At 37.6% G+C, this 25072-nt stretch overlaps 1 protein-coding gene across 1 annotated transcript; it reads left to right on the forward strand.

The window, feature by feature from the left end:
* Positions 1-330: 330 nt before the first annotated feature.
* LOC124166531 lies at positions 331-19449 on the forward strand. The gene is made up of 3 exons (XM_046544083.1): positions 331-433; positions 2103-2343; positions 15926-19449. The coding sequence occupies exons 1-3, from the start codon at positions 425-427 to the stop codon at positions 16009-16011; spliced, it is 336 nt and encodes a 111-aa protein (XP_046400039.1). The 5' UTR covers positions 331-424; the 3' UTR covers positions 16012-19449.
* Positions 19450-25072: the final 5623 nt, after the last annotated feature.

Consider the following 25072-nt stretch of genomic DNA (forward strand, 5'->3'; position numbering starts at 1 on the left):
ATTATATTTTAGTAGAAATATGATCATATTTCTGAAAAAATATTTGCCCATTCCATTGCGTTATATTTGCTTTACACATGTATAAAATTTCTCATAGTCATCACTCGTGCTGATATTGAGAAAATCTTATAATTTTAGCCCGAAAAATAACACGAAATAAATATTTTAGACCATACTAACGATTTGTTGAGTATTTTCGTTGGATAAATCATTATGTTAAGTAACTATTTGTAGTTGAGGCAAGTTCAAGGCATTTGTAAATTTTAGTCCCCTTTTATTTGGGGTGTTAGGCAACAATAGGGCCAACTTCATATTGGTATGACGAATAGTGCGAGCGGCTGAACGCAGAGAGCGACTGGGAGACTGTTTACGCTGTTTACGATTTTAGAAAACAGCTGCAGCAAGCTTGAAGAGAGCACGAGCCATGGACGCAGTGAGTTTAAAATTATTAAATTTTCATTTTACTTACTGTGGTAAAAACTGTGTTTGCCTTACAGGCGCATGAGCTATACGTATTAGTAAATATGAGGAGTTCCTAAGGTTAGTCTTCAAGCTCATTTTTTTAGTAACAGTTGGCGGAAATTGGCGCCATGGTAATTGGCGGAAAAATAGCGTTGTAAAATTATTATAATTAGAACATTTAAACGATTAACCAAATATTAAATTATTATTATTATTATTGCAGTGCTTTTCAGTGTTGATATATTGTAGGTGAACGGTAATGCTGCGAATATATATGAAAAGTGACCTATTGGCCGTTATGAATTGTGAAAACATGTGCGTGGTATTTTGTAATTCTGAATGCTAAGTAAGAAAGAAATGAAAGTTAGGTAATTTTGTGGAACTTCTATCGAGGAAGTATGGATTGATACGTCTGAAATTATGGTAAGTTGTAGGATGAACGTTGAGTAGATATCATGTATTCTCATGGATAGTTTTCGCGACAGATTAAAACTTCCAAGGGTTTAGAATTACCTGATGATTTTAGACCTATATTGTCTCTTTTTTTATTCTTTCAATGTTTTATGTCAAACCCTTACCGTCTATTCCATTCATATCCCTAAACCGTCCGCATACCTCATGTGATTTTCAGCCCGCAGGTGAAAGTTGAATTTAATGTCACGTTTCTCCCCTTGTACGCTTTGGAGAAATTAGGGAGTTGTTGAGTTTTCAAGGCGTAAAAACCGTGTGCGCCTGCCATGCGGTGACCCCGTTTTCTCTTGCCTCCATATTTTTGTTACTTGTAGGGGAAAAAACCTCAAGACTGCAAAATTTTTTCGTACTTAATTTTTCATTTACTGCCATATGGCATATCCTGGCCTTATTTAACCTTTATCCACCTCTGTGCCGTCTTCTCCGTAGACGATTGGTAACATTTGTCTACTTTAAGTCCATTAAAATAAAGAAGAACCTGTGAACACTTTTGAAAAAAGGAGCGTTGGAAAGATGTTGGTTGTTTTATTATAATAAACATGTATTTATGACTTAAAGGAAATCAATTTACGGAATTATTCGTTCAGAAAATGAGTTAATATAGTAGTGCAAGGAAATTGTTTTATCGACTGTTATTAAGTGTAATTTTTTTCTTTGTCATATTTCTCGTTGAAAACTCTATTATTGAATTTGGAGAGTAAGACTCAATATCTACGAAAGGTGCTTGGAAAGAGTTTCACAATGTTCATTTTATTTTTTAATGAACTAAGTATGCAGCAATAACCTTAACATTTAACCATGGGCAGCTGAAAGGAAGACCAATATCTTAAGGCAGAATGTTGTGTCCTCTATGTAATTACTGCATAAACTCCTGATCATTTGGTGTGATGATCATAAGGTTATGTGATTAACAATAAATTCAATTACTCCTTGTCTTGGATGTAGAGCAATACAGTACTTATACTTAGACCTTTCAAACTGAACTCCCATTAGTATTGCTGCTTGTCCTGACCCATGAACAATAATGCCTAACTTTAAGTATGGTTGGTAATTGCCAACCCTACCTGCTTTAGATTTATGCTTTATACATTGCAGTGATACCCCTTTCATCCCATAATGATAATCTTGTGTTTTTCTTATTTCTTTGTCCTTTTCTCTCTTAACTCTAGATCATGAAAGGGCAATCATGTGTTGATGGATTTCCATCATCTGAGACAACGGCTGCCTCAGGGGAAACGACGAAAGTCATCACAGATAACGGAGTGCATAAAACCGCTAATGGCACCAAGGATCATGTGACACCAGCTGGCTCTCAAGAGACACCATATACTGCACCAAGTGATATTCATAGTCGTCCTTTGACCCAAGCTGGCAGTCGCAATCTTTTGGACTCAACATTTTCAATTAGCAGTAAGTATTTCACTTAGATTGTTGTTTGATTTGTATTATTTCTGCGGGAAGTTTATTATGTAGGTGGTGACTTTTCCACTTCTGATAACTTGAAACAAATGGAATGATGACAGCTACGATTAATCTAGGAATAATATGTAATGAAAAAACTAACAATTACCTGCAGACTTGGCACACTATGTGTATCACTTGTATTAGCCTAAAATACTGTCTGATGTGAAAGGATGGAAACTATAGCTACCTGAAATGAAAAAATGTAATTATTAACTAATATATTAGAAAAAATATACTTGTGCTACTGGAAAAAAAGGTAACTACTAAATGATTTCTATGCTCACAACATTTGTATTTACTCAACTGCCATCAACTTAAGTCTATACTTGGCTCAAGGATTACAGAAAATATTGTAAGCTGATATGTTGAAGGCTTGGAACCTTGAATAGCATAGATATTGCAGTGAACTTCAGAGACTTCCCTCCTCCATCTTTCCCATCGGATGCTCCTCTTGCCTCATATGTTTTCTAAAGTATTGGCAACTGAAGTAAAGCTCTGTTTTGTCATTGGAGTAGCTCTATATGTGCTAGATCCAGAGCTAGCCTTCTACTTTGTCGCAGTGATTTGTGCTTTTCTAGTCCTGTGCAGTAGTGGAAAAAATAATACAAGGCTCATTGGCATCTGAATGCAGTAAGCCCAAGAACTAAGTTATGACATCCAACTTACAGAATTTTGTCCTCATAACGTTGTCATAGAAACAGAAGTAGGAGTTTCATTAAAGCAAATACCGTATAAGCTTGTGTAAGAGGCGCACACATGTAAGAGGCGCACCCCTATTTTGAGGAAGGAAGCTATAAAGAAAAAAAATTTTACGGTTTTTTTTTATCCTATCGTGCGGTGTTGCAGACGTATGCCTGGAATTGCGACAGTTATCGAAATTTCCTCTTTCAGTACCTCTCGGTACTATTTCAGTACCTCTTTCGGTACTATTTGAAAGAAGAAATTTTGATAACTGCGACGATAATAGCGGCATAAGAGGGAGTAGAAAGAGTTCCGATCCTCTCTTCGCATACGTCATCGCTCTACGTTGCTTGTCCTACTCACGAACAATTTCGTTTAAAAGCTCTCGCAGGAGTATTGCGATAGAATTACAGCCGTGGAAAATTTTAAGGCAAAACACGACAGGCACATAGCATGAACCCTCCCAAGAGATAGGACAACAATCGGGGCAATCTCAGCGCCTTAGGAAAATAACCACGTCGTAGATGTAAGGCCCCTTGCACACACACCGATTTTGGACGGCCGGTAAAATATCGGCCGTCCACATTCCAATAGTGAACAATGGGAGAGCATTGGAGCTTGCGAACGTACCGAACACGCGCCGGCACCGGCTAAATGCCGGTTAGCTGCCGGCCATTGTCACTGTGGATCGCCGTCGCCGGCTCAAAAACATAGCAACTTATCATTTGACCGGTAAAAATCCGGCGTGTGTGCAAGCATCGCTTCGCCGGTAAAATATCGGCCGATATTTTACCGGCCGTCCAAATTCGGTGTGTGTGCAAGGGGCCGTTTTTTTCCTTTCCGGGACTCTATAGGAAATTATCAAGTTACAGGGGATCAATGGAAACGCGTTTCATCCGTACCCCATCTCACCAACTGACCTTTTTCGGTCTACCAGGTTCAATTCTCCAAGTTTCTGGAGGTCAAAAGCTAGGTGAGTCACCTTCTGAGCTCGAAAATATATCTCGATATCTTTCAGCAATTGTATGACACGCACGAGGTTATAAAAAGAATTGGACCTAACGCGACGTATATCTGACAGCATTTAAGTTTTTTGAGCTCTAATTGATTGACACAAAGATTTATAGCTAAAACAAGACTACTAATATTCAACTTAGTCCTAACAGCACAATTTCGGAAGAAACAAGCGTAGCATAAGCGCATTCAAACAAGACGAGACGGACTGGAAACTTCAGGCAACGTAAACTGCGTATATCACATTGCTGTGCCTTCGCCTCTTCACTTTAAAGGCAACGACGTCACACGCAAGATCGGAAGTGTTCTTCCCTTGCTCCTTCGCTCATAGCCTCGTAGCTTGAAATATGGAGCGCGCTCCTTCCCCTCGACCTCTCCTTCAGCGCTAGTCCAACAATGAACACACTCGTTTGAATTTTTTAAACCGCAGGTTTTGACACCAATATAATTTTCAGTTGCAAAAATCCTCATATTAGTGTCTGAAGATAATTTTTGAAAAATCAGGTGCTCAGCGTAATGGAAATTGCTCGGCAAGACAGATGTTGACGAATCAGGTATGTCCTTCAAAACTACGCGTTTCTATACGTTTGATAAGCGATTACTATATGCAGTATAAATGCCGCGGGATATAAATGACTCGTGGCAGTAAATTTAGCGCGCGCTCCGGAGCGAATCACCCCGCGCGATCTTTTCAATGTTCACCTCTGGGGTACCGACGTGACGGCGCGATGCTTACAAGAAATTCAAACAGGAGCATTTTAAAAATACGTCACTAAGGGAAAAACTCCCCTACCTGCCGCTTGATTTTGATCCAGGGTTTCATATGACTGACTCACGCTGTAAACCAAGGCCCCTCAGTTCCCCTTGGACTTGCGACCGGGTAGGGGAGGGGGGGAAGATAAGAAGTTTGTGTAAGAGGCGCACCCCCATTTTCGGCTGCAATGTTTGGGGAAAAAGGTGCGCCTCTTACACGCGCTTTTACGGTAAGTTAGCGCTTTGAGATATTAATGGCTATGTCATTCTGTGGACCTTGTGTTTCCTTCCTAGAAGTTTTTATCACCAGAAAATAAGGCATTTAAAGATTATTATTAGCAGATTTTTATATTTTACAGTTGAAATTCTATAAAATAATAGTTCAAGGTAGTATGCTTCTATTTCTTGTACTGAGAGCGAGTATTTTTGCGTTAAGTTTTGCGTGGTGATCCAAAGCATCGTCTGCTCCTGTAATATTTGTCAAGTAATGATGCACATATTTTACGCTTTGAGATATGCATTTGGATGCATCACGGTCGTAGAAAGAGAGGTGTGAAGAGGTAAGAAGGTCATTGGCTGATAATAATTAAGTAACTAATGAATTTGGAGGGTTATACACTCGGAAAATATTAGGAAACAACTTTTGGGTTGCTTCATGGCAAATATTTGAGCCCAGGAAAGCACCACTATACCTAATAGTTTTACCTGTATTTCGCTCGGATCTTACTGGGACCAGGAGAAATTGTCATTCTACGGAGAAACGTACTAACCAAGTTCCACCGTTTTGCAAACATATGCAAGAATTACAATGGCAGTAACATTTCAGTGTTACTTGCTAAAAGGAATTATTGAAGCTATCTATTGTTTGACATATTACCTAGAAAAAAGGTCTAATACTTTTAACTGCTTGGGGCTTCCATAGTCTCCTTGATATCATGCACTTTATTTTCAATTTGTTGCAGTTCATCAAGCATTTTCTCTGTACAGTTTCCACCTTAGAAGTAATGCCTTAGTGTGTGAACAGCAAATGCAGTGTCTTAGTACGAGGGCCTACCCAGGATCATAACTGGGAGGGGGGTGGCAAACCAAGTTGTGACATTAGTTTATGAGATTATTTCCTTGAAAAAATAGTTTTATTTTAGTGACATATCTTATACTATTACCTATCATTTTTCGTGGGTTTAAAGAAAATTTGTTGAATGCTTTCGTTTCAATTCAGTACTGATTTTGCTTAAAGACTTTTGCGATTTTTGCTTCAAAGGGGGGGGGGCAGCTGCCCCCCCTCACTGGGTACTCCCATGACTTGGTATGAAGGTAAAGGAGCCTCTTAATCATCTGTGTCCTCCTCATCTGCATCTTCCTCTAGCCATTTATCAAAAAGGTCATCTGCACTTCCTACTGCAGTTACCATAACACATGAATCTAGTTTGATGAACTATGAAAATGTACAATTTGTCTCAAGAATATTCCACTCATCTGTAGTATCATCGCCACAAGTCAAGTCAGCTGGAATTTCTTCGACACTATCAAAATGAAATCCTGCTCTTCTAAAGCAGTTGTATATTGTAGAGTCCTTAACCTGGTGCCAGGCCCATGATTTGATGTGCTAGGCATCCAGTACACACAATTTCATTGTCTTTATGTCCTTACCACAATCATGCAGATATACCAATTTATGTACAATCATTCTTCGATAATGCGCCTTAAATGAGTGAGTTATTCCTAAATCCAATGGTTGGAGCACACTGGTACAGTTTACAGAAAAAAATTTAACTGTGCATTCCTTAAGTGTGCATTTGGTGGATGGGCTGGGCACTGATCAATAAATAGCAGAATTTTCCTGTTCTGGGACACCATTTTTTCATTTAGAGCAGGAAGCTGATCCTCAAATATTTCAGAGGTGATCCATGCTTTGATATTTGCAGTGTATCTCGTTGGCAGCTGTTTTACATACTTTAAACACGTAGGACTTTTTGATTTGCCAATCTCTAGCCGCTGAAGTTTCTCACTTCCATCTAAATTTGTGATTAATAAGACAGTAAGTCTTTGTTTACTACAGGCCCTACCATGACATTTTTTCCCTCTAAAACACAGTTTTTCTGCTGGCAGTGTTTTAAAAAATAATCCTGTTTCGTCTGCATTGAAAACATCTCTTGCGCTGTAACCTTACAGAAGTCTAATCAGTTCAGATGCTTCCCACTCAGTTGCAGTTGCCTTGTTAGGCCTTCAACAATGTTGGGCCAACAGACTGTGCTACTAGGGTTACTTTCACCACTCACCATCTTGTATACAAGATTGTACCTATTTTTGAATCTATCCAACCAACCATTATACTCTGTTTTGTAGTTCCAGCATTTATCACGTCTTCTTTCCTTTCAAACTTTATCATATCAAATTATGGACGAAGTCAATGTTGCAAAAATTCCAACTGGAGTTCATATATTATAATTATTACATACAGTAAACTCTTGATTTTACGAAGTCAGTGGGACCGGAAAATTGGCACTTCGTAAAATCGAGTTTCGTAAATTCAAACCTTTTTCATAAGTCACGGAAAAATGTTCGCTTTTGTTTCTTCCGCCGTTTTTTGTCTTTAGTGGTCTTATTTAAATGTTTTCGGTGGTTATTCTCGGTATAATTCATAGAAAAGGCTTTTTGCTATCGATTTATGATGTGAAAAATCGTTAAATAATTAAACCACCATAAAATGCCCATTTCTTGTTCATACTTCAACATCAACGATCGCTGAAGAAATTCCCGACCAGTTTAGAAAACGTAATCAAATAATGAATTTCAATGTTTATTATAGGAATTTACAGTAATAAATTTGTGGTTAGGAGCCACTAGCTACTATTAAGTATGCAAAAGATAGATACAGTAGACTCTCGTTAATACGAACAACGTTGTTACGAAGTTCTCGTTATTACGAAGCAAATCCTTGGTCCCGTCGAAAGGGCCTATCCAAGCAATAGTAAAAGAAACGTTATTACGAAATTTTCGTTTTTACGAAATTACGAACCTATGTCCCGGTCCCGGCAGTTACAATACGAACTTTATTACGAAGTTGCACGCACAAGTCACGGTATTTAGGTGGATATTCACTACACTTAAGTTTCAATAATTGTGCCACGTTTAAGTTATTCTCGTTTACTGTGCCTAAGAGCGTCAATTATGGTTCTTTATTCAGTTTACACGCAAAATCATATACAGTGCAACCTCGATATAACGACACCCCACGGTGCACTAATAAACACTCGCTATAGCGAATTGTCGCTTTACCGAAGGTGGAGCAAATAATAGCCAATATACCTGTTGCGAACAGATATACAAGAACAGGAGTGGTGCGGCGACAGATAAACATCTATCCGATAAACGTAAGCATAAATCCAGACGAAAGGCGATGTTTTTTTGCATCACTAAATTTCCTTACTCAAATAACGACTAACTATTCAAACAATTTATGAGCGCCGCACTGAATAAAAATCATGCAAAGCATTGTTTCGTCAATCATTATATTTATCGAACGACAGTTTACCACATAAATTTGAGACTGAGCACTCCATTAACTTCATTTCTAACCGATCGCTAGCAATTACAGAGGTTAAGGAGTCTTCATGAAAGTCTTCCGGCGGTGAAAGCCTCGCTATGGCGAGAGCCAACACCTAAAGGGTCTCGTTAAAACGAATTTTTTAACACGCTTATTATAGGGTCAATTGACGGTGCATCGGCTATCTCTCGTAATAGCGGGGGTGTCGCTATAGCCCGTACTCGCTTTAACGAGGCTCCACTGTAACTAGCTTCATTCCTGTGTAGTCAGGGTGCCCTACTCATAACTGTTCGTAAATAGGATGTACAGTCAGACCTCTTCCTATGCACATTCGATTTACGAATTTTCAGAGATACGAGCATTCAAAATTTTCAAATTTCAAATTTGGCGCCTTTCGATTTGGCCGATACTACGCGGTGTGGCGCTGGGAAACTCTCACTGTGATCATGATCTGAATAAGGTATCAATGAAAATGGAGTGAATTTAGGAACTGTTCAATGTTTCGCCCGTTCTTCGTCACCGCGGGGAGCTATTTTTTCGGCTCCGAATGCATCGCAGGCCCCGCTAGATCAGTTCGCCACAAGCTTGAGTAAGCGCATACGTGTAATGCAGTGTTGCATCACGCAGGATAACCTTACTCTGCGATAAATTACATAGTCCGGCTGGCGAGGGTTGTCCGATTACGGCACAATAGGATGGGCGGATAATCCTGCGCCAGCAGGGTTTAAAGCCAACCGCTGTCCCCCAAACGCACCTCACACCCTCGCCTAGTCATACAACGTTGTCAAATGCATAAACGAATGCCGAAATAAGCCTGATCCACCAAAATAAGCCCATTCTTCGAATCACAGAACAAGTGATTATTCCTCTAGGTCCTTGACGCTCGTCGTCCCTTCCGGATCTTTTCTTCACGGAACACTTTGTAAGCGTTTCCCTTTCTTACATGGCAGCCTTGCCCCCTCCCCGGACCTAGACCATTTGGTCTGTAATTGGACAACTCTCGGTGGCCGGACTGTAATTTTATCAACCAAGGAACAAGGTCTTGGGACGCATCGAGTTTGAATATCGGAGTTCATGTATTCGGGAAGATATCAACCCTCGAATGCGTCATGGCGCAGTCTTCTGTTGAAAAACTGAAACGCATTTTCCTGTTTATATTTCTTTCCGCGTATTATAATACACTATTGCTTTCGACGATTCCTAAAAGAAACGTTCTTACGAACTTCGTTATTACGAACCTCCGATTTTTCGGTCCTGTGAACTTCGTAATAACGAGAGTCTACTGTATTTGTTTCTGACACCCACGGAATTTTAGCGGCAGCCGGCCTAACCGCCATTTATGTCGCCCTCTATCGCTCAGTGACGAGAAAAAAAGAAAAACAAGGGTCTTAGCCCGTTTCCAAAATAACCTTCGTAAGTTAATATTTCGAGTTACTTCGTATTTTCAGCAGAATGTGCTCTATTTTCACTGAGATTCAATTTCGATCATAAATAACGTAGGATGTGATTATCTTCTGGCGAATATTTGAAGTAAATTCTGTTTGAGTTCTCCGTCCGACTACTGTGTTCCATCATCTTCGCAGACGTTGCCATAAAAGACTTAATTCTTCATCAGGACTGTATTCTTCATACCGGGTGTGAGGAGACCTGTTCATATAGTATGTTTCTCTCCTTTTATGCCGACAGGAGCAAGGTTCCAACCGGAAAACGACAGGAGAAACATCTTACAGTATCGGAGAAATATAGATAGAAACGTTATTATCCACATTGATTGTTTTCCTACAAGAGACGTTTTATCATTTCTCAACGTGGTTAAGTATTGGTTCACTAGCGTGAATTCCCAAAAAATGACACGCAAAAACCTGTACTGTCACCTCATTTAGTTTTCGTGTTCCTTTCTCCGCCGTATTGAAAGTTATGCAAAGGATCATTGACATAGAGAAAAGATTTTCTTAGTTTTAGCACTAAAAAATAGTCGCGCCATAATCGTAGATAAATATAGTGTGGAAAGAGCAAAGAAAATAATTTCAATTGAAAAGTCAGCTGAGAAGAAGAGAGACAATTATAAGCGCGGCACCATTTTTCCGATAGTGGAAGATACTTCTTCCGCCTCTCTCCGGTTAATAACTTCCCCCCGTTGCAGGTAAAGATGAACCATGCCCTTCTCCACAGTCGGGGAAAGTTCCCAGTGGGTGGGGTGAATAAGAGTGGGATGGGGATTGCCTGAGGGAAGAAGTGTGGTCATCACAAGGACTGGTGAAGGGGGCAGGACAAAGAAGGGTGGGGAAATGGCCTTCAGCTCTGCCTCAGTCTACTTTTGGGGGCCCTATTTTTTTGGGACGCACACAAGCTCAGTCACCTTAGGGAGGGAGTGAATGGGAAATGCTGGGGAAGGAGGGGTTTGGGATGCGTAAGGTGGGTGTCAGCAAGATCAGCCAAAGGCGGCAGGAGGGAAGGGACAAAGGCTTTTGAAAGACAGAACCCCAGCATGGGAGAATGGGGAAGCGCGTGAGAAGAAAGTTCATGGTTAGAGTTGGAAGTGCGTCTTCATTATGAGAAGCCTGAAATATAAATTGGCGGTAAATAGAGCCCAATACTTAAGATATTTAAGTTGTTCATTCACAAAGGCCAATATATACACGAAAAGATATTATGGCGCGGATTGCATGTATCAACGTCCATTTCGGGATGTTATTAATTTCTGTTCCCATTCATAAAAGTAGCAAATAGATTTGAAAGAATGATAATCATGAATAAAAATATCTAAATCGATATTGAAACGCAAATGAGCAAAATAGATGAATGTATACATAACGATCCATCGCAAGTAATACCGCTCAAGCTTCTTCCGGTACAGGACTTTAAAATCTTGGATAATGCCTTGGTCCAAGGGCTGGGACTTGCTAGTCGAGTTCGGGGGTAAAAAGAGGACTCAAACATTAGCCAATTTTAGATCTTCCACGTATTTATGAACGGTGGCATTATCCATTATTAAAACAATTTTGCTGTTCTCTCCAGCAATTTTTCTCTGTAGACGTATAACCGTTTGCTGGAAAATTTCTCGGGTCATCCAGCTGTTTTTATTTGCATTGTAAAAACCGGGGAGGGCTTCCAATTTTACATGTTTTAAGCACCGTGGCCTTTCAAATTTCCCAATGACAACGGGCTTATTTTGTCCGTGCCCGTTTGGTTGACGCACAGCCCCACAGTAACACGGACTTAACTCTTTTTCCCCCCATGGCACCTTTGCCCTTTGAAACCCAGGGTTGCGTCAGGTAATGCATTAAAAAATAGCCCAGTTTCAGGGGCCAGCGAGGGTGAGCTCATCGAGGAAAGGGTCCCGGATTAGGGACCCTTCGAAGTGCTTCGGCGAAAAGTAGCCAAGTAGTCTTCGAAGTACGTTCACAGCAGTGCAAAGGGTTAATTAGGGGTGTACGAAATACTCCGCGCGACCTTCCTGACATGTTAAACTACGAATTATTGTCGATGCTATGTTTACGAACAGGCACGTAAATAGGGGCATAATGTCAGCCGCGATATTTTAACTGAACTCCTACTCCCCCTAAATTCCCACAGTGAGGTTTTTGGCGACCCATTTCTCTCCGAAGTTGCATTATCATTTACGATTTCGCACTTTTGATGGACCACAGTTGGAAGCGCTGATTTTTTAGCTACTTCCGCCGGCGTAACTAGTTTTGTTGACAAATTTTTCGCCGTAGTTCGTATAAACGAATGCCATTTGTTCCTAGGGACCGAGCCGAGGTTCGTAAATTCAAAAAATTTCGTATAATCGAAACTTCGTATAATCGAATAGCGCCATGTATTTAGCATAGGCTTTTCACCGGGACCGCAATATCACTTCGTATAATCGAAAACTTCGTAAAATCCTGCTTCGTAAAATCAAGAGTTTACTGTAGCTGGATAGTCCAAAATCCCTACATTCATTTCATATTGTGAATCTTTTCCTCACAGACAGATAACGAGACGACTTGTTCAAATTTCTGACACTAGTGGTGTTGAGTCCCGCCACATTCAAATCCTTCGCAAAAATAGTTCTCATTACGGCTCTCTTTCCCTTGTATTTTTGAATACATATACATATATGTGGGAAAGGAAGCCAAAAGATGGATTGTAATAGCTGATATACGGGAGTAACTGTTTTAGTTGGCAAATTATTTTTTTCAGACAGCACATCGTGACGTTGATACCGAGAAAATGAAAAAAAACATGGTGTAAACAGTGTTCTACATACGTTGGAGAGATAGGAAATTTGATGGGGCCCAAAAAAAACTTTCAATCTGCCGGAAATCATAAATTCTGATAATGCAAATAAGGGGTTTTACTGTAATTGAGGAAAGGTTTGTAGCTCGGCATGTTAACATAGGGTGTTGTCACATTGTGGCTCATTTGATTGAATTTCCATGTTACAAGAAGATTTATAGTTACAAATTTCCCGGGTGTATGAGGGCATTAATGGACAAAATTTTGGAAGGAGGATGAATTCATGTAGTTCTTGAGCTGACCACAGTCAGATGCCAATGAGCGTTGCATTAATTTTTTCCGTCACTGTACCTACCTCATTTATTTTATTGAAAATTGATTTACTGCATAACGGGATTTTTCTGTAGCAGCTTATTTTAGAACTTTCTGCAGTAATGAAATTGGGTCAATTAGATTCTTTTTTCCCTCAGTTCATCTTTTATTACTTTTCTGACCATTGTATGAAATTCAGAAAGGCTTGATTTACAAATAGTGAGCTATAAGTAAAAATTTAGTAATTTGCATAAAATTATTTCTGTGAAGTACTTAAATTTCCCTTGCTCTTCTTCCCCTCCATTGGACCTTCTATGATTGCTTTCATCAGACTATATACGCCTCATAATGTAGCCAACAAAGTTTTCCCGTCTTCTCCAATTAGGAGAAAAGAGAAGGCTTCTCTTTTCTCCTAATTGTCTTCAAATGTCCAATGCTCATCATTAGTAGTCAACAATCCTAAGATTGGTTTGGTGCAGCTCTCCATTCATCTCTCCTATCTGCTAGCCTTTTCATAGCGATGTATTTCTTCTCTATTACATCCTTTATAACTTTTGCTTTGCCAATGGTTTGACACAGCTCTCCAGTCCTCTCTCCTATCCATTTCATAGCGGCACATTTCTTATCTTTTTCATCCTTTACAACTTGTCGTATGTAACTCATTTGAGGCCTTAACCTTCTTTCATTCCACCTGTCCTTAAATGTTTGCTTTCATTTGGCCATCGTGCCTCATAATACGGCCAAAAAAGTTTTGCAGTCTTCTTAGGGTTTTAAGAAGACTTCTCATGTCTCCCTGTCTCCTTAGCACTTCCTCAAGGTTTACTTGGTTGATCCATTATGTCTTCATCATTTTTTGATAGCACCACATGTCGAATGCTTCTACTCTTGACTTTTCTGTTGCTGCCAAAATGGATAAAATGTACTTAAATGACTACAGCAGAGCTCATTCCTGAAATTTCACGCTAATTTTCCTGCCCATTCAAAATCAAGCCTACCCAGCACTTATATTTCTGTTTATCTAGCCATTTGCCTCAATATTTTTCTAAGAATTCCACCATGATTTTACTGATGTCTCATGGTAAGTGCACCCAACAGTTAAATTATTGCTAATTTTCTATTAACACGTTCCCTGCCGCAGATTTGTGATGAATAGGGTAGTTTCCTTCATCAAAGAAAACAAAAGGCAATAATTGCGATTCGTTACCCACCATTAGTGTATTCATAATAAACAAATTATTTCGTTTTAGAAATGCCGGTTTAAACGAATGGCAATGGTCCATTTTTATCCTCATTTGAAAAGGTCCAGATTGGCGCCCATGCGATGCCACTCCACGTGACGTCACAGGGACCTAGTTTCTATAGGAGAAGATAGGAGTTATACATCGTCTGAGGTTACCAATGCATGCATGAGGCGCAGAGCTCAGGGAAACATGTCTTAATAATCACTTATTAAAACTGGCTAAGGTCGGAAAGTTTTCCTCGCTTGATAAGGTATTAATAATCCCTATTTAAGCCAAGCGCTACCAGCCAGCTGGGTACTAGCTACCCGCTAGCAGCCTGCGACGTATCAGCGCTAAGCCTCGCCTCAAGGTCACCTCACCGGGCGGGAGGGGGAACCAGAAATACGACGTACGGAGAGATTTCCCGGCATTCATACTTATGTGTCGCGTTTTCGCGCGCTTGAAATTTTTCACTTTTCATTTAATCGGGAAAAATAGATATTGTCATATAAAAATCTAAAAGCGTGAAATACGTACTCCAGGAGTAATAATCTTTCGATTTAGACAATAAAAAAATAATAGGAAACCACCCTATTCACCCATTGCGCCAAAGTTTTTCTTTTTCCTTTCGCTTTAATATGTACTTGGATGCTTTCCATTTAAGTTTTTGTGTGCATTCGGCTACTTGCGCTGTGTTGGTCATGTATATATACTCGGCATCAAAGTAGCTGTGACCAATGGTGAGAGGCTAAAAAATGTGACTCATTTTTTGGTCATTATGACCGAAACAGTGTGAAGATGAAGTAGGTACATGTTTCAGTCCGAAGTGGCGGTGAACGTGTTAACTTCTTAAAGTTTCCAAGTAGGCTTCCGCAGAGGTTTATGATGATATCTGGTGATTTTTCTGGGTATTCTTCCACGTGTATCCATTTTGTAGGACTTTTTTTATAAAATATTTCGCCAACGTTCCAGTTGGCTTCCTCAGGTCCACTGAAGTGTGGATGCAGAAAGTTGTTCATCTTATATACACCCCGTTTGCCACCTTTTTTGTGGAGGTGTGTCCTGATTGGTCAGGGTCTTTGAAGACCCTTTTCCACGTGCTGGCGAGATTGTAGCCGTCTTCACGGTTGAAGTTCTTTGTTGTTTTGGCGATTTCAATTACCTCCCTGATTATATTTGGGTCCTACAAAATGGATAAACGCTGGAAAAATCACCAGATATCGTGTTAACTTCTTCTTTGTAATAACTAAGAAGGCATCAATTTTCAGGAAGTAAACTAATGATGTAAATGAGTGTCACTTTGAAAAGTATTACAGGCATCCCCCGAGTTACGTAAGAGATTTTACGTAAGTCGAACCTTTGCGTTGGAGCTTCAGAGATTGCTGTATAACAAGTTGTATCGTAAAGAAATGAGCGCAACCACATACGCCACCACATCCATCGCTAGAACTGCAAATTTTCACGTTGATTGCTGACTTGGGATTTATAAGCGATTTTTCTACAGAAATTAATGAAATTTCCTTCGAGGAATGACAAAAATGGGTCACTTTGTTATTTTTAGCACGTAAAAAACTCTATAACTATTCGATATTTTTTCTACCATAGGTTGTACGAGCGAATATCTACTTCTTAGCGCTCGCATTCGAAAATTAACGTAATCATTTGAAATACGGTTATCGCTTACGTAAGTACGGATTTACGTAAGTCGAGACATACGTAACTCGGGGGATGCCTGTACTCATAAAACGAACTGCAAATGCTATGTGCCTTTACTTTCCAGGTGAAAATCCTGAGGACATTGCTCGCCGCACTTCTATCAGAGTGCAAAATCCACCTGGTGGTAAATCATCTGGAGGGTTCTGGTAATGGCCAATAATTTGTACTTTGACCTGGCAAGAGTAATTGCTGCTAGCTTTTTTGAGGCAAAGATGCCAAATTGAAGGACCTATTTATAGGCTTTATCATAAAAAAAGTAATTTGCTGAAAATTCAGTATTCTTAATAGTCTGTCTTTACTTTCCTTCATTTTTAATTGAAACTTCTTTTAATGTTTCTGGGAAAAGTATGCCATCATTATGTTTTATAGAAATTCATATAAAAGAAAAGAGTAATTAATCTGTTTAAGTAGAGACGAAGGGCTGCTATTCTGAAACTGTGGTGCTACTTGAACTTGAACCTGTTTTTAAATTTGACCATTTGATGTGGAATAGATCATCATACTCTATAGAAAGAAAGTCTGTCTATGGTATTGGCCCAAAAATCTTGTAGACTCGGGTTCCAAATTGTCCTTTAGAAATGCTGAAGCGCTGGAATGTGCAATTTGCTCTCTCTTAATGATAAGGATACTCTTTTGTATTTATTTTATTTAAATGTTTACTTGGATGTACATAATATCATGGATAAAATTTTAATCACATAAAATAGGCTCCATGTTCTCATCTAGGGCTATGGATTAGGTATTCTGTAGCTGAGAATATAGCCTTTCATTTTACTTCAGACTTACATATTTTTACTGAAAGGAACTTCGTATATTATTTTTGTTTCCAGTCAACATGACATTTTCTCTGCCAGTTGCTATTAATTTGATGCCTTTTGCTGATGATAGAATATTATCTGTACAAGGTATTCCAATTCCTTGTTCAAATACCTAATAATTCAAAGATTTAATATCGTTGTTGGTAATAAAAGGCATTGTTCGTGTGGTAATTTCGGAAGAACATGATGTGGGAGAAGCCCAAAACTTGATAATTACTCTAACTCCGTTATTTGTCGTGAGTTGAGACAGTCCCATATTCATTGGTAAACAGTAAAAAAATACTTGCATTAATTGAGAAAATTCTCAGCAAAAATTCATTTGACCTAATCAGAAAATGGGTCTAGATCATCTGATTTCCATCGTCCAGATTCTAGTTAAATCAAATGATTTTTTTGGAACTGGCCTCCTTAAAAGTTTATAACTTTTCATTCATGTGTGTATCTGGATTCAAAATCTTTTTTCCTTCAGCACATTACTTAATAGTGTACATAATCTCAATTCATATTCCTTACATTAACTTAACGGGGAGTTATCATTTCATATCCATAATGGAGATGAGTGTTTTCTATTCGTGGTGGAATTTTTGTCACTATTGTCTTCTAGGATACAGTCAATTATGATCCTTCAAACTCAAAAGAAATTATTTTCTCAACTTCATTTTGTTACATATTTAGAATGTTTCACAGTGACATGGGCTTATTTTAAAGGGAAATGAGCAACTTGAAGCACTATTTCGAACATTTTCAGGTTTTGTTTTCTGTTTCGAATGGCAGCCCTAGTGCGCACCTGTGTCATACTTGACTTTGAGGCTGTATGAAAAGGTCTGTGTACTTGTATTGAAATTGTTCCTAAAATGGTTTTAAAGTGATGTTTTATGTTACCATGCCTCATTTCTTTCAATTGACATTAGTATTCTTCATGTTGTTAGACCAGTGAAATTATGGAAGAAGAATTGGTAAAATGAAAGAACAAATTTTCATGCCTTTGGATGAAGTAGTGTGTATGGTTTTGATGGTATGTTTTGAAAGAAACCCCTTGGATATGATTGGTTACATGTTTTCAGCTTCTCTTCAGCTAGTGTGTGTGCAGTAGGTGATTGAACTTAGCAATTTATAATCTGTTCAGGAGATTTTTTACGTTATCAATGCACCATTGTTTGCTCTTATAGGGCCTTGGTTTAGTATTATTGAAACCAAAGCATTTTGATCTGCACATTCATTTAAGTCCCATTTATGGATCAAGGCTGAGGTGATCTTTATTTTCTTTGTGACAGCAGTTATCAAGTAACTGTCCTTTATTTTAATATAAATATAACTTGAAAAGGTTTTTTTGTTTATTTTACAAAATTTGTGCTTTTTTATCTGTTGATGTCTTGGAAAAAAGGAATGGCTTGCAATGAGAGTAGTTCATATTTGCCTATGTGATTCCCTCAGCCATATAAGATATGCTATTGCCGTTCTAAAAACTAAGGCCTTTCAATTCAGAAATCCACTTTGCTTATGTTAGTGTTAATATTTTAACTCTCACATGCACTTCTTGTTAACAGTTTTAAAATTAGTAAGTTTGTTAACAGTTTTAAAATTAGTAAGTTTTATATATCCGTGCCCATTGAGTGTTTGAAGTGGATTGTGGAGTTTTTTTTCTCTATGACTCCACAAGAGGCTTTTTGTATGCTGGCTATGGGCCAAATGTCTTTGAAAATGTCTATTCACATTCAACTTGAAGTTATGAAGTGGCTGCCATTGTTGTAACTTTGCTTGTTACCATATTTATTCTTGGTACCATTATTATCACCTCATAATCAACTAGGTCACCATTGCAGTTATGGATAGACCTTGCATGTTTTATTAAGTAATTCTCAGGTGAGGTTCATTTGATTTGAGTGTGTGTTAAAGAGGTTGAAAGTGGATCTCATTAAGTTCATTTCTTTTTGAGCTAGCTATGGTTTATTGTCCACCTATTTTAATTTGTGTTATTTGGTTCATAATTATTATATCACTGTAGGTATATCTGTATACTCTATGAATATCTCAGGTTACATACATTTTTTTAAGGTAATTGAAAAAGGTTAATTGTGGAGTTGGTTAAGTTCTTTGTGTTTTTAGTGTGTTTGATGGAACACTATCTTTGTTGGCATATGCTTGGTTCATTCCTATTTCATTTCATATTTCTGATGTATTTATTTACTAAATCTCACACGACATATCATTTATTTTAAGGGCACCATACATTGAAAGGTTTACAAAAAAGGCATTTTGTGAAGCTGAATTGATATGTTATTGGCTATTTGTGGTGGAACACTGTTGTATTATTGATATTTATCTCCACTCTTACCATTTACTGTTGCCTAAAGTATTGTAATGTATTATCTCAGGTGACATTCCATTAGTGTAAAGGTCAATGAGGAAGGCTTAATGCAGAGCTGATGAAATCTTATTCTTATCTATCCTGCCGCTATTAAAGTGCATATTTTTTTGTGGAATTTTTCAGTTCAAGCTATTCATGCCAGCAAAATTATAAAGATAACTGCTGCTTGCATACTTAAGTATAGATTTTATATAAACAACTAACCTGCACTTTTCCATATTGGAAGATTTTTTCTACCGCTAAGAATCCAAATCATGTAGAGCAACAGTGGCATAAAAGTCAATTTGTCTCAAATGTTTGTGATCTATCCGCTTTCACCAGCTCTCCAGATGGCCATCCAAAATTACTCTAGGTCAGCTGGGCCAGTGCATTTAAAATAACTAATAAATAATTTTAAAAATTTGTCTTTTTTTTAAGCTTTTATCTTTGTATAGGCTGCAACATGAGAAATGGCACCTTCGAAAAAAGCTAAGGTTTGGCATGGCTCTTCTAACCGAAAGACAAAAGTTGGAATAGTAGGAGGTGAAAAATGGAGTCGTGATTTCTAACTCAAGTCAGGGGAAGTTAATTAAAAGGTCTGTTTGTCATGGCCTCATGAATGTGAGTAAGAAATCTGTAGGTGTTTGCCAAACTATCTATTTTGAGTATTCAAAAGATAAAGTTGAAATTTTAAGACTGAGAAATGCTGTGGAAGCCTTTTGAAATACTGGAATGAAAAAAACAGCTTATATGGCAAGGTTGCATAACTGTTAAGTGGCCTATTGAAGCCAATTTTACTGTCAAAATTTTTCTTGATAATTGAGTCAATTGCCAAAATAAAGAGCATACCTGTAATATATTGGGAAATTAACTTAAAAAGAATTCAAGTGTATGCCATGTTACTCACAGTTAACCACGTTCAATGCAGGCCCGATTTTCATGAACGTCATCAGAATAGGCTGATAAAATAAGAATGAAAAATAGAGAGAAGTTTTCGCGCCATAACTTCCGTTCAAATTCTGGTATTTACAAACTACACATACAGGTCGAAAGAGGGAAGCTTGCTGAAGGCAATACACATGAGCAGAAGACTCTGAAGTGGATATTAGTCATGTACAGAGGCGGAGAAAGGCCTCCGACCGGCAGAGCACATCAATTGATGTGCTCCACGCTGAAATGTGTTGCTGGAAATTTTGTTGTTCATTGTTAGAATACAAGAAAAAAATTGATCTAACCACTGGGGTCCTTGAAAACCAATTAGAACTTTGGCATCACCAACAAATTGTCTCCAAGCCCTCCTGTCCTTACATAAAACTAAAATTCTCCCATTTTCATCTGCTTGGTACTTACTATGATTCAAATTTTTGTATGAAGTTCATAGTGCTTATCAATCTCGAAAGGTGTGGCCCTTAAACTTCCTAATTCCATTTTTTTTAATCTATAAAAATCAAATCTTTTTCATGAGTAAGGAAGTCTAATCATTATTTGGAGTAGTAAAATTATCTGCTTTTTTTCCTGATAGAATGCATAAAAAATTAAACAGGAAGGTGATCACGTCAATTCTTCTTTTCATTTCTTATCTGTTTTTTATTGGAGACAGTCCACATTCCAATACTATTATATATTATTGTAAAATGAAGCTTCAAGCCTAATTGATGCAAATGCATGTCCAGTATTGTTTGTAAGGATATTATAGGATACTCGTGAATGTCCATGACTATTGACAATATGATATGTCTTATAGTTAGTCGTTTCTTCACCAATAGGCATTATTGTAACACAGGCTGAATGAGTTAAGTGGCTATATGGTAAACTACACTTCCCTACATCATGGTAGTTGAACTTTGATTTTACTCACATATTCTTCATGCAATCGTAATCTTCACATGCTGGAATAAATTATTCAACCTAACTACTTTTCTAAGCTAAAATTTGCTGGCTCACTATTTCAGCTGTACAGGAAGTTAGATCAAAAAGGATTGGTACAGAACACTTGTATCTATCACAAGTTTTCTATGTAGAAAATTGCCGTCACTGATAAATTGATGTTATCAGATAAATTTATGGGGATAAGTTACAAGGAAAAATAAATGAGAGAATGATAATCAGTACCAGGGTGTAACCTCTAAGGAACAAAAGCCAGAAAACCTTTGAATGCCACTTCCCTGAAGTTGAGATAGTAAGGAGGAACTGTAAGTTGTTTAAGGGATTTCAAACCTAGGGTATAATATGTGGTAATGGATGGTGATAGAATTACTTTTAAGTTGAAATTGAAGTGCTAACTTGTATGACCTGTTGTATCTCATCTGGTGACCAGTACCAGAAGCTTGCATTTCACTCCTGCCAACAGCATAATTTTCCTTTGCAATCCAGCCCAACCTTCTTTCAGTCCCCAATTTCTGCCTCCTAACTACCATCTTTTTTTTTCCTGAAGTTGGCAAGCCTGCCCTCTTATAGTTATCCAAAATCGACTTTGCCCTTAACTGTGCGCCCTTTGGGATTTGATTCTGACGTCCATTTGATGTATTTTTACTTGCTTGAGGAAGTCCTGCTAAGAATACCATTTGGACTCGTATATCAGATTACCCCTGAACATGTTGTCAGTGCAACTTTTAGGGATAGACACACAGCCAGGGCAGGAACTTAAGCCCCCTAAGATAATTCCCTAGTGGTGACTTCCCCCGTCATTGCGTTAGGAGTTCAGTAGCCCAGGCAATTTCACCACCATATGGCTTAAGTTTCATTCCAAGAGGTGTACATGTGGTAAACATAGTTTTGAAATGTGTAGGAAATGAATGACTTCCAGAATCTACTGATGAATCTTTATCTCGACATTGCTGGATCCCCGAAAATATTGGTGCCTGTGCGGAAATTAGCATTCATCTGCTGTAAATCTGTTGCTGAAGTAATTTCAAATCGTTCTGTTATTGATGTAAGTACATGCTAGTAATGTAGCTGATTATTTTTCCATAGACTCCTGGGTGGTTCTCTGAAATGATCTCTCAGTGAAAACCAAGTTTTAATGACAGTATTTATGTAATCATTAAACTTCTGAAAGGGAAGTATCCTGACTTCTTGTTTATATGCTTGTTATAATGGACATTCTATGATAATTATTGGATATCATAATGTGACTGATGATGGCCTAGAAAATATCACATGAAATGAGCAATTATGTGGAGAAATTCATGGATATGAAAAAGAAATAGTTTCAAAAACAACTAAATAAATTACTGCCTTAATAATTGAATTAGTTACTATTTTAATTAATTTAGTAAAAAGTAAATGCTCTGGGTATGTATCTAATTTCCTATAATCAAGAGAAAAGTTGGAGCTGTTGAGTTGCAGCTGAAGCCCTGTGGGTTGGGGTGTAAAGAATTCTCCCACAGTATCCCTGCTTGTCGTAAAAGGCGACTAAAAGGGTGTTTAAGTAGGGAAAAAATTCTAATTTCTTTTAGGAGTAAACTGGTTTTTGTAGTCGTTAGTATTCAAGTCACTCCTCAGCTTTACCTACTTTCGCAGTTTTCAAGGAACCATAAATCCTATATCAAAGTGTTGAATAACATTGCATTTTTAAGGCAGAATATGTTGTACAGTAATAATATTTGTGCCCAGAGGACACAATACATCGTGATACATTCATAAGTTTATAGGGCACGTCAAAAGAAAAACAAATTGGTAAAGGAAATTCACTTAGTTGACATTCTTTTACACCATGTGTGGTATATATATATGTGATATTATTTTACACTTCTCTAGTAAGAACTTCACTTATGAAACTTTCATTGAGTTTCTGGAGTAAACATTTAAACTATCCTTGTTTCTTGTGTGGCACGAGTGGTAATGTGTTTTTGGTGAAAGACTTCATATGCTCTTTTTTTATAAACAGCATAAGGGTCAAGATATAAAGGGAATGTAAGGTTAAAATGTCATGAGCTTTGAAATGAGGTTGATTAGATTCTCTACAATTTAGATTTAACACTATTCTTACATCTTTTTTAGTAGTGAATATCCCGGTGCTACTACAGCTATCTCCCCAGAAAATGGTTTCATAAAATATTAGTGACTGAAACTCAGCAAAGTAGACATATTTTGAGTGCTGAGCTTAATAGAAGGGCCAGATTTGGAAAAGGCTCTGGTTCAACACAAGGCAATGGTTCAACACATGCAGAAGTTGCTTGCTTACAGCACCTTTTGACATTAACCGCCGGCTAGGAATCCCATCTATACTCCTTCCCTTCAATGTCTCACCTCCCCACACTGCCACTGTGAGGTATTTTACTTAAATGGAACCGTTGTATTTTTTTATATAATATCCCACTTTTCTTTTGCTAGGGAAATACTCTTTTCAATGGTGTCCTTAAGAAAAAGAATTCAAGGATTACCACTATATCATCTTGAGTTGCATAGATAATGCATAACCTAGTGTTTTTCCATATGTAAAACATAGTAATGGAATACAGAAGCAAACGTAAATACCCATCCCAAATGTAAAAAGAGAAAGCAAGTAAGTTGTGAATAACATGGGAATTAATTTAACTTCCTACTGTGTAAATAAGGTTAGAGAATAAATCACCATAAACCACAGGTGGAACAATGAAATTGCTAGGGATTCATCTTTTACTAAACGTGCGTGTTGTTCTTATGGGAAAGAATTTTAGAATTTCGTGAAGGAAAGAAACTGGACAAAAAAGTGTTATTTGTTGACCGGTGATATTCACTAGGACCCAGTATAGTACCAAAACTCTTCAAGAATGCTTGTCCCGCAGATGGACTTCCAAGTCATCAAATTCTTCTTCTGATTTGATTGGAAGTTCTATGTCAAAATAATATTCATTTTCTTCCACCCTCCTTTCAGATATACATTTCCTAATTTCGAGGATTTCCCTCATAATCTCCTGCTGTGTTTTTTCAATCCTTGCAAGATATTCCATTAGAGAGTTTTGGGACAGGTCTGCAAAAATGTCAAACATTTAGGCAAGCATACGTGTTAGCCATAGTTACTTTTTAGAGGAGAGAAATTAGTGTAGTAATGTTCTACTCAATTTTATACAGTAAGCAAATACGAACTTGTCACTAAAGTTTAAATATATTGCAATTTACCTTCTTCAAAAAGTTACTTTCCTCTGGTATACTACCGCGAACATACACTGATTTCAACATAGAGGGCTCAGGTTGAGAGGCTCCATAAAAAAGGGGAATCTCAGTAATAATAATATAATAGTTTTATTTCTGTTTGGTTACAAAAGTAGCATAGAAATTGTAAAGTTAGAGGAAAAACAGCACATGAATTAAAGACATAAATAATAGCAGACTGTGATACATATTTTAGCTTTCAGTTCTTGCCAGGCTACGAATATTCCATAGTAATCGTCAATATAGATGTAACTGCGCATGAAATAAGAACATATTAGACATACATGACAGATCTCAGTGATTTAAAGCTTACATTCCATGTTATGGCTTGTAAGGTTTAGAGTTCTTTTTGGTGACATTTTTCTACAGAAGTCAGTACCGTAAACGTGGGATACTTTGGCCCACTTTTCATCAATTTCATATATATTTCTCCTTTTGAAGATAGTTTTTACTAAATTTAAGTTATGGCAACCTTTTTATACTACTATAACATCTTATATTTTAGCTGACGCACACTTTTTGGCTAAAATATTTTTTATTATTTATGTAAATATTTTTTTAATTTTGGGCCAATGTTACCCTAAGGATAGGGTAACTTTGGCCCAAGATATGTTTTCATTAGGAAAGACATGTTAAAAGGCTAGGGACAAAGAAGGACTTGGATATTTAAAAACACATGTTTTTGAATGAAAATAATCGTATTTTTTAAATTTAAACATATATATTATACATATATAAGGCAAAAGACATGTTTAGAAAAAAAATGATTTATCATTTTAAAATGAATCAACCTTAAAAAACCCTCTTTTTACAAGCTTTGGTGGTTGAATAACTTTTTCAATATCATTCCACTTATAAAATAACAAGTCTTTTTCTTTCGGCCACTTCCAAAGTTTTTTGGTCGGCGCCA

Source organism: Ischnura elegans, chromosome 10 (genome assembly GCF_921293095.1).
Source record: "Ischnura elegans chromosome 10, ioIscEleg1.1, whole genome shotgun sequence".
NCBI lineage: Eukaryota > Metazoa > Arthropoda > Insecta > Odonata > Coenagrionidae > Ischnura > Ischnura elegans.

Excerpts from the sequence above, each read along its gene's own strand:
- LOC124166531 (XM_046544083.1), top strand. Across the intron at positions 2,344-15,925 it reads CTCAACATTTTCAATTAGCA|GTGAAAATCCTGAGGACATT; the intron begins GTAAGTATTTCA and ends TTTACTTTCCAG.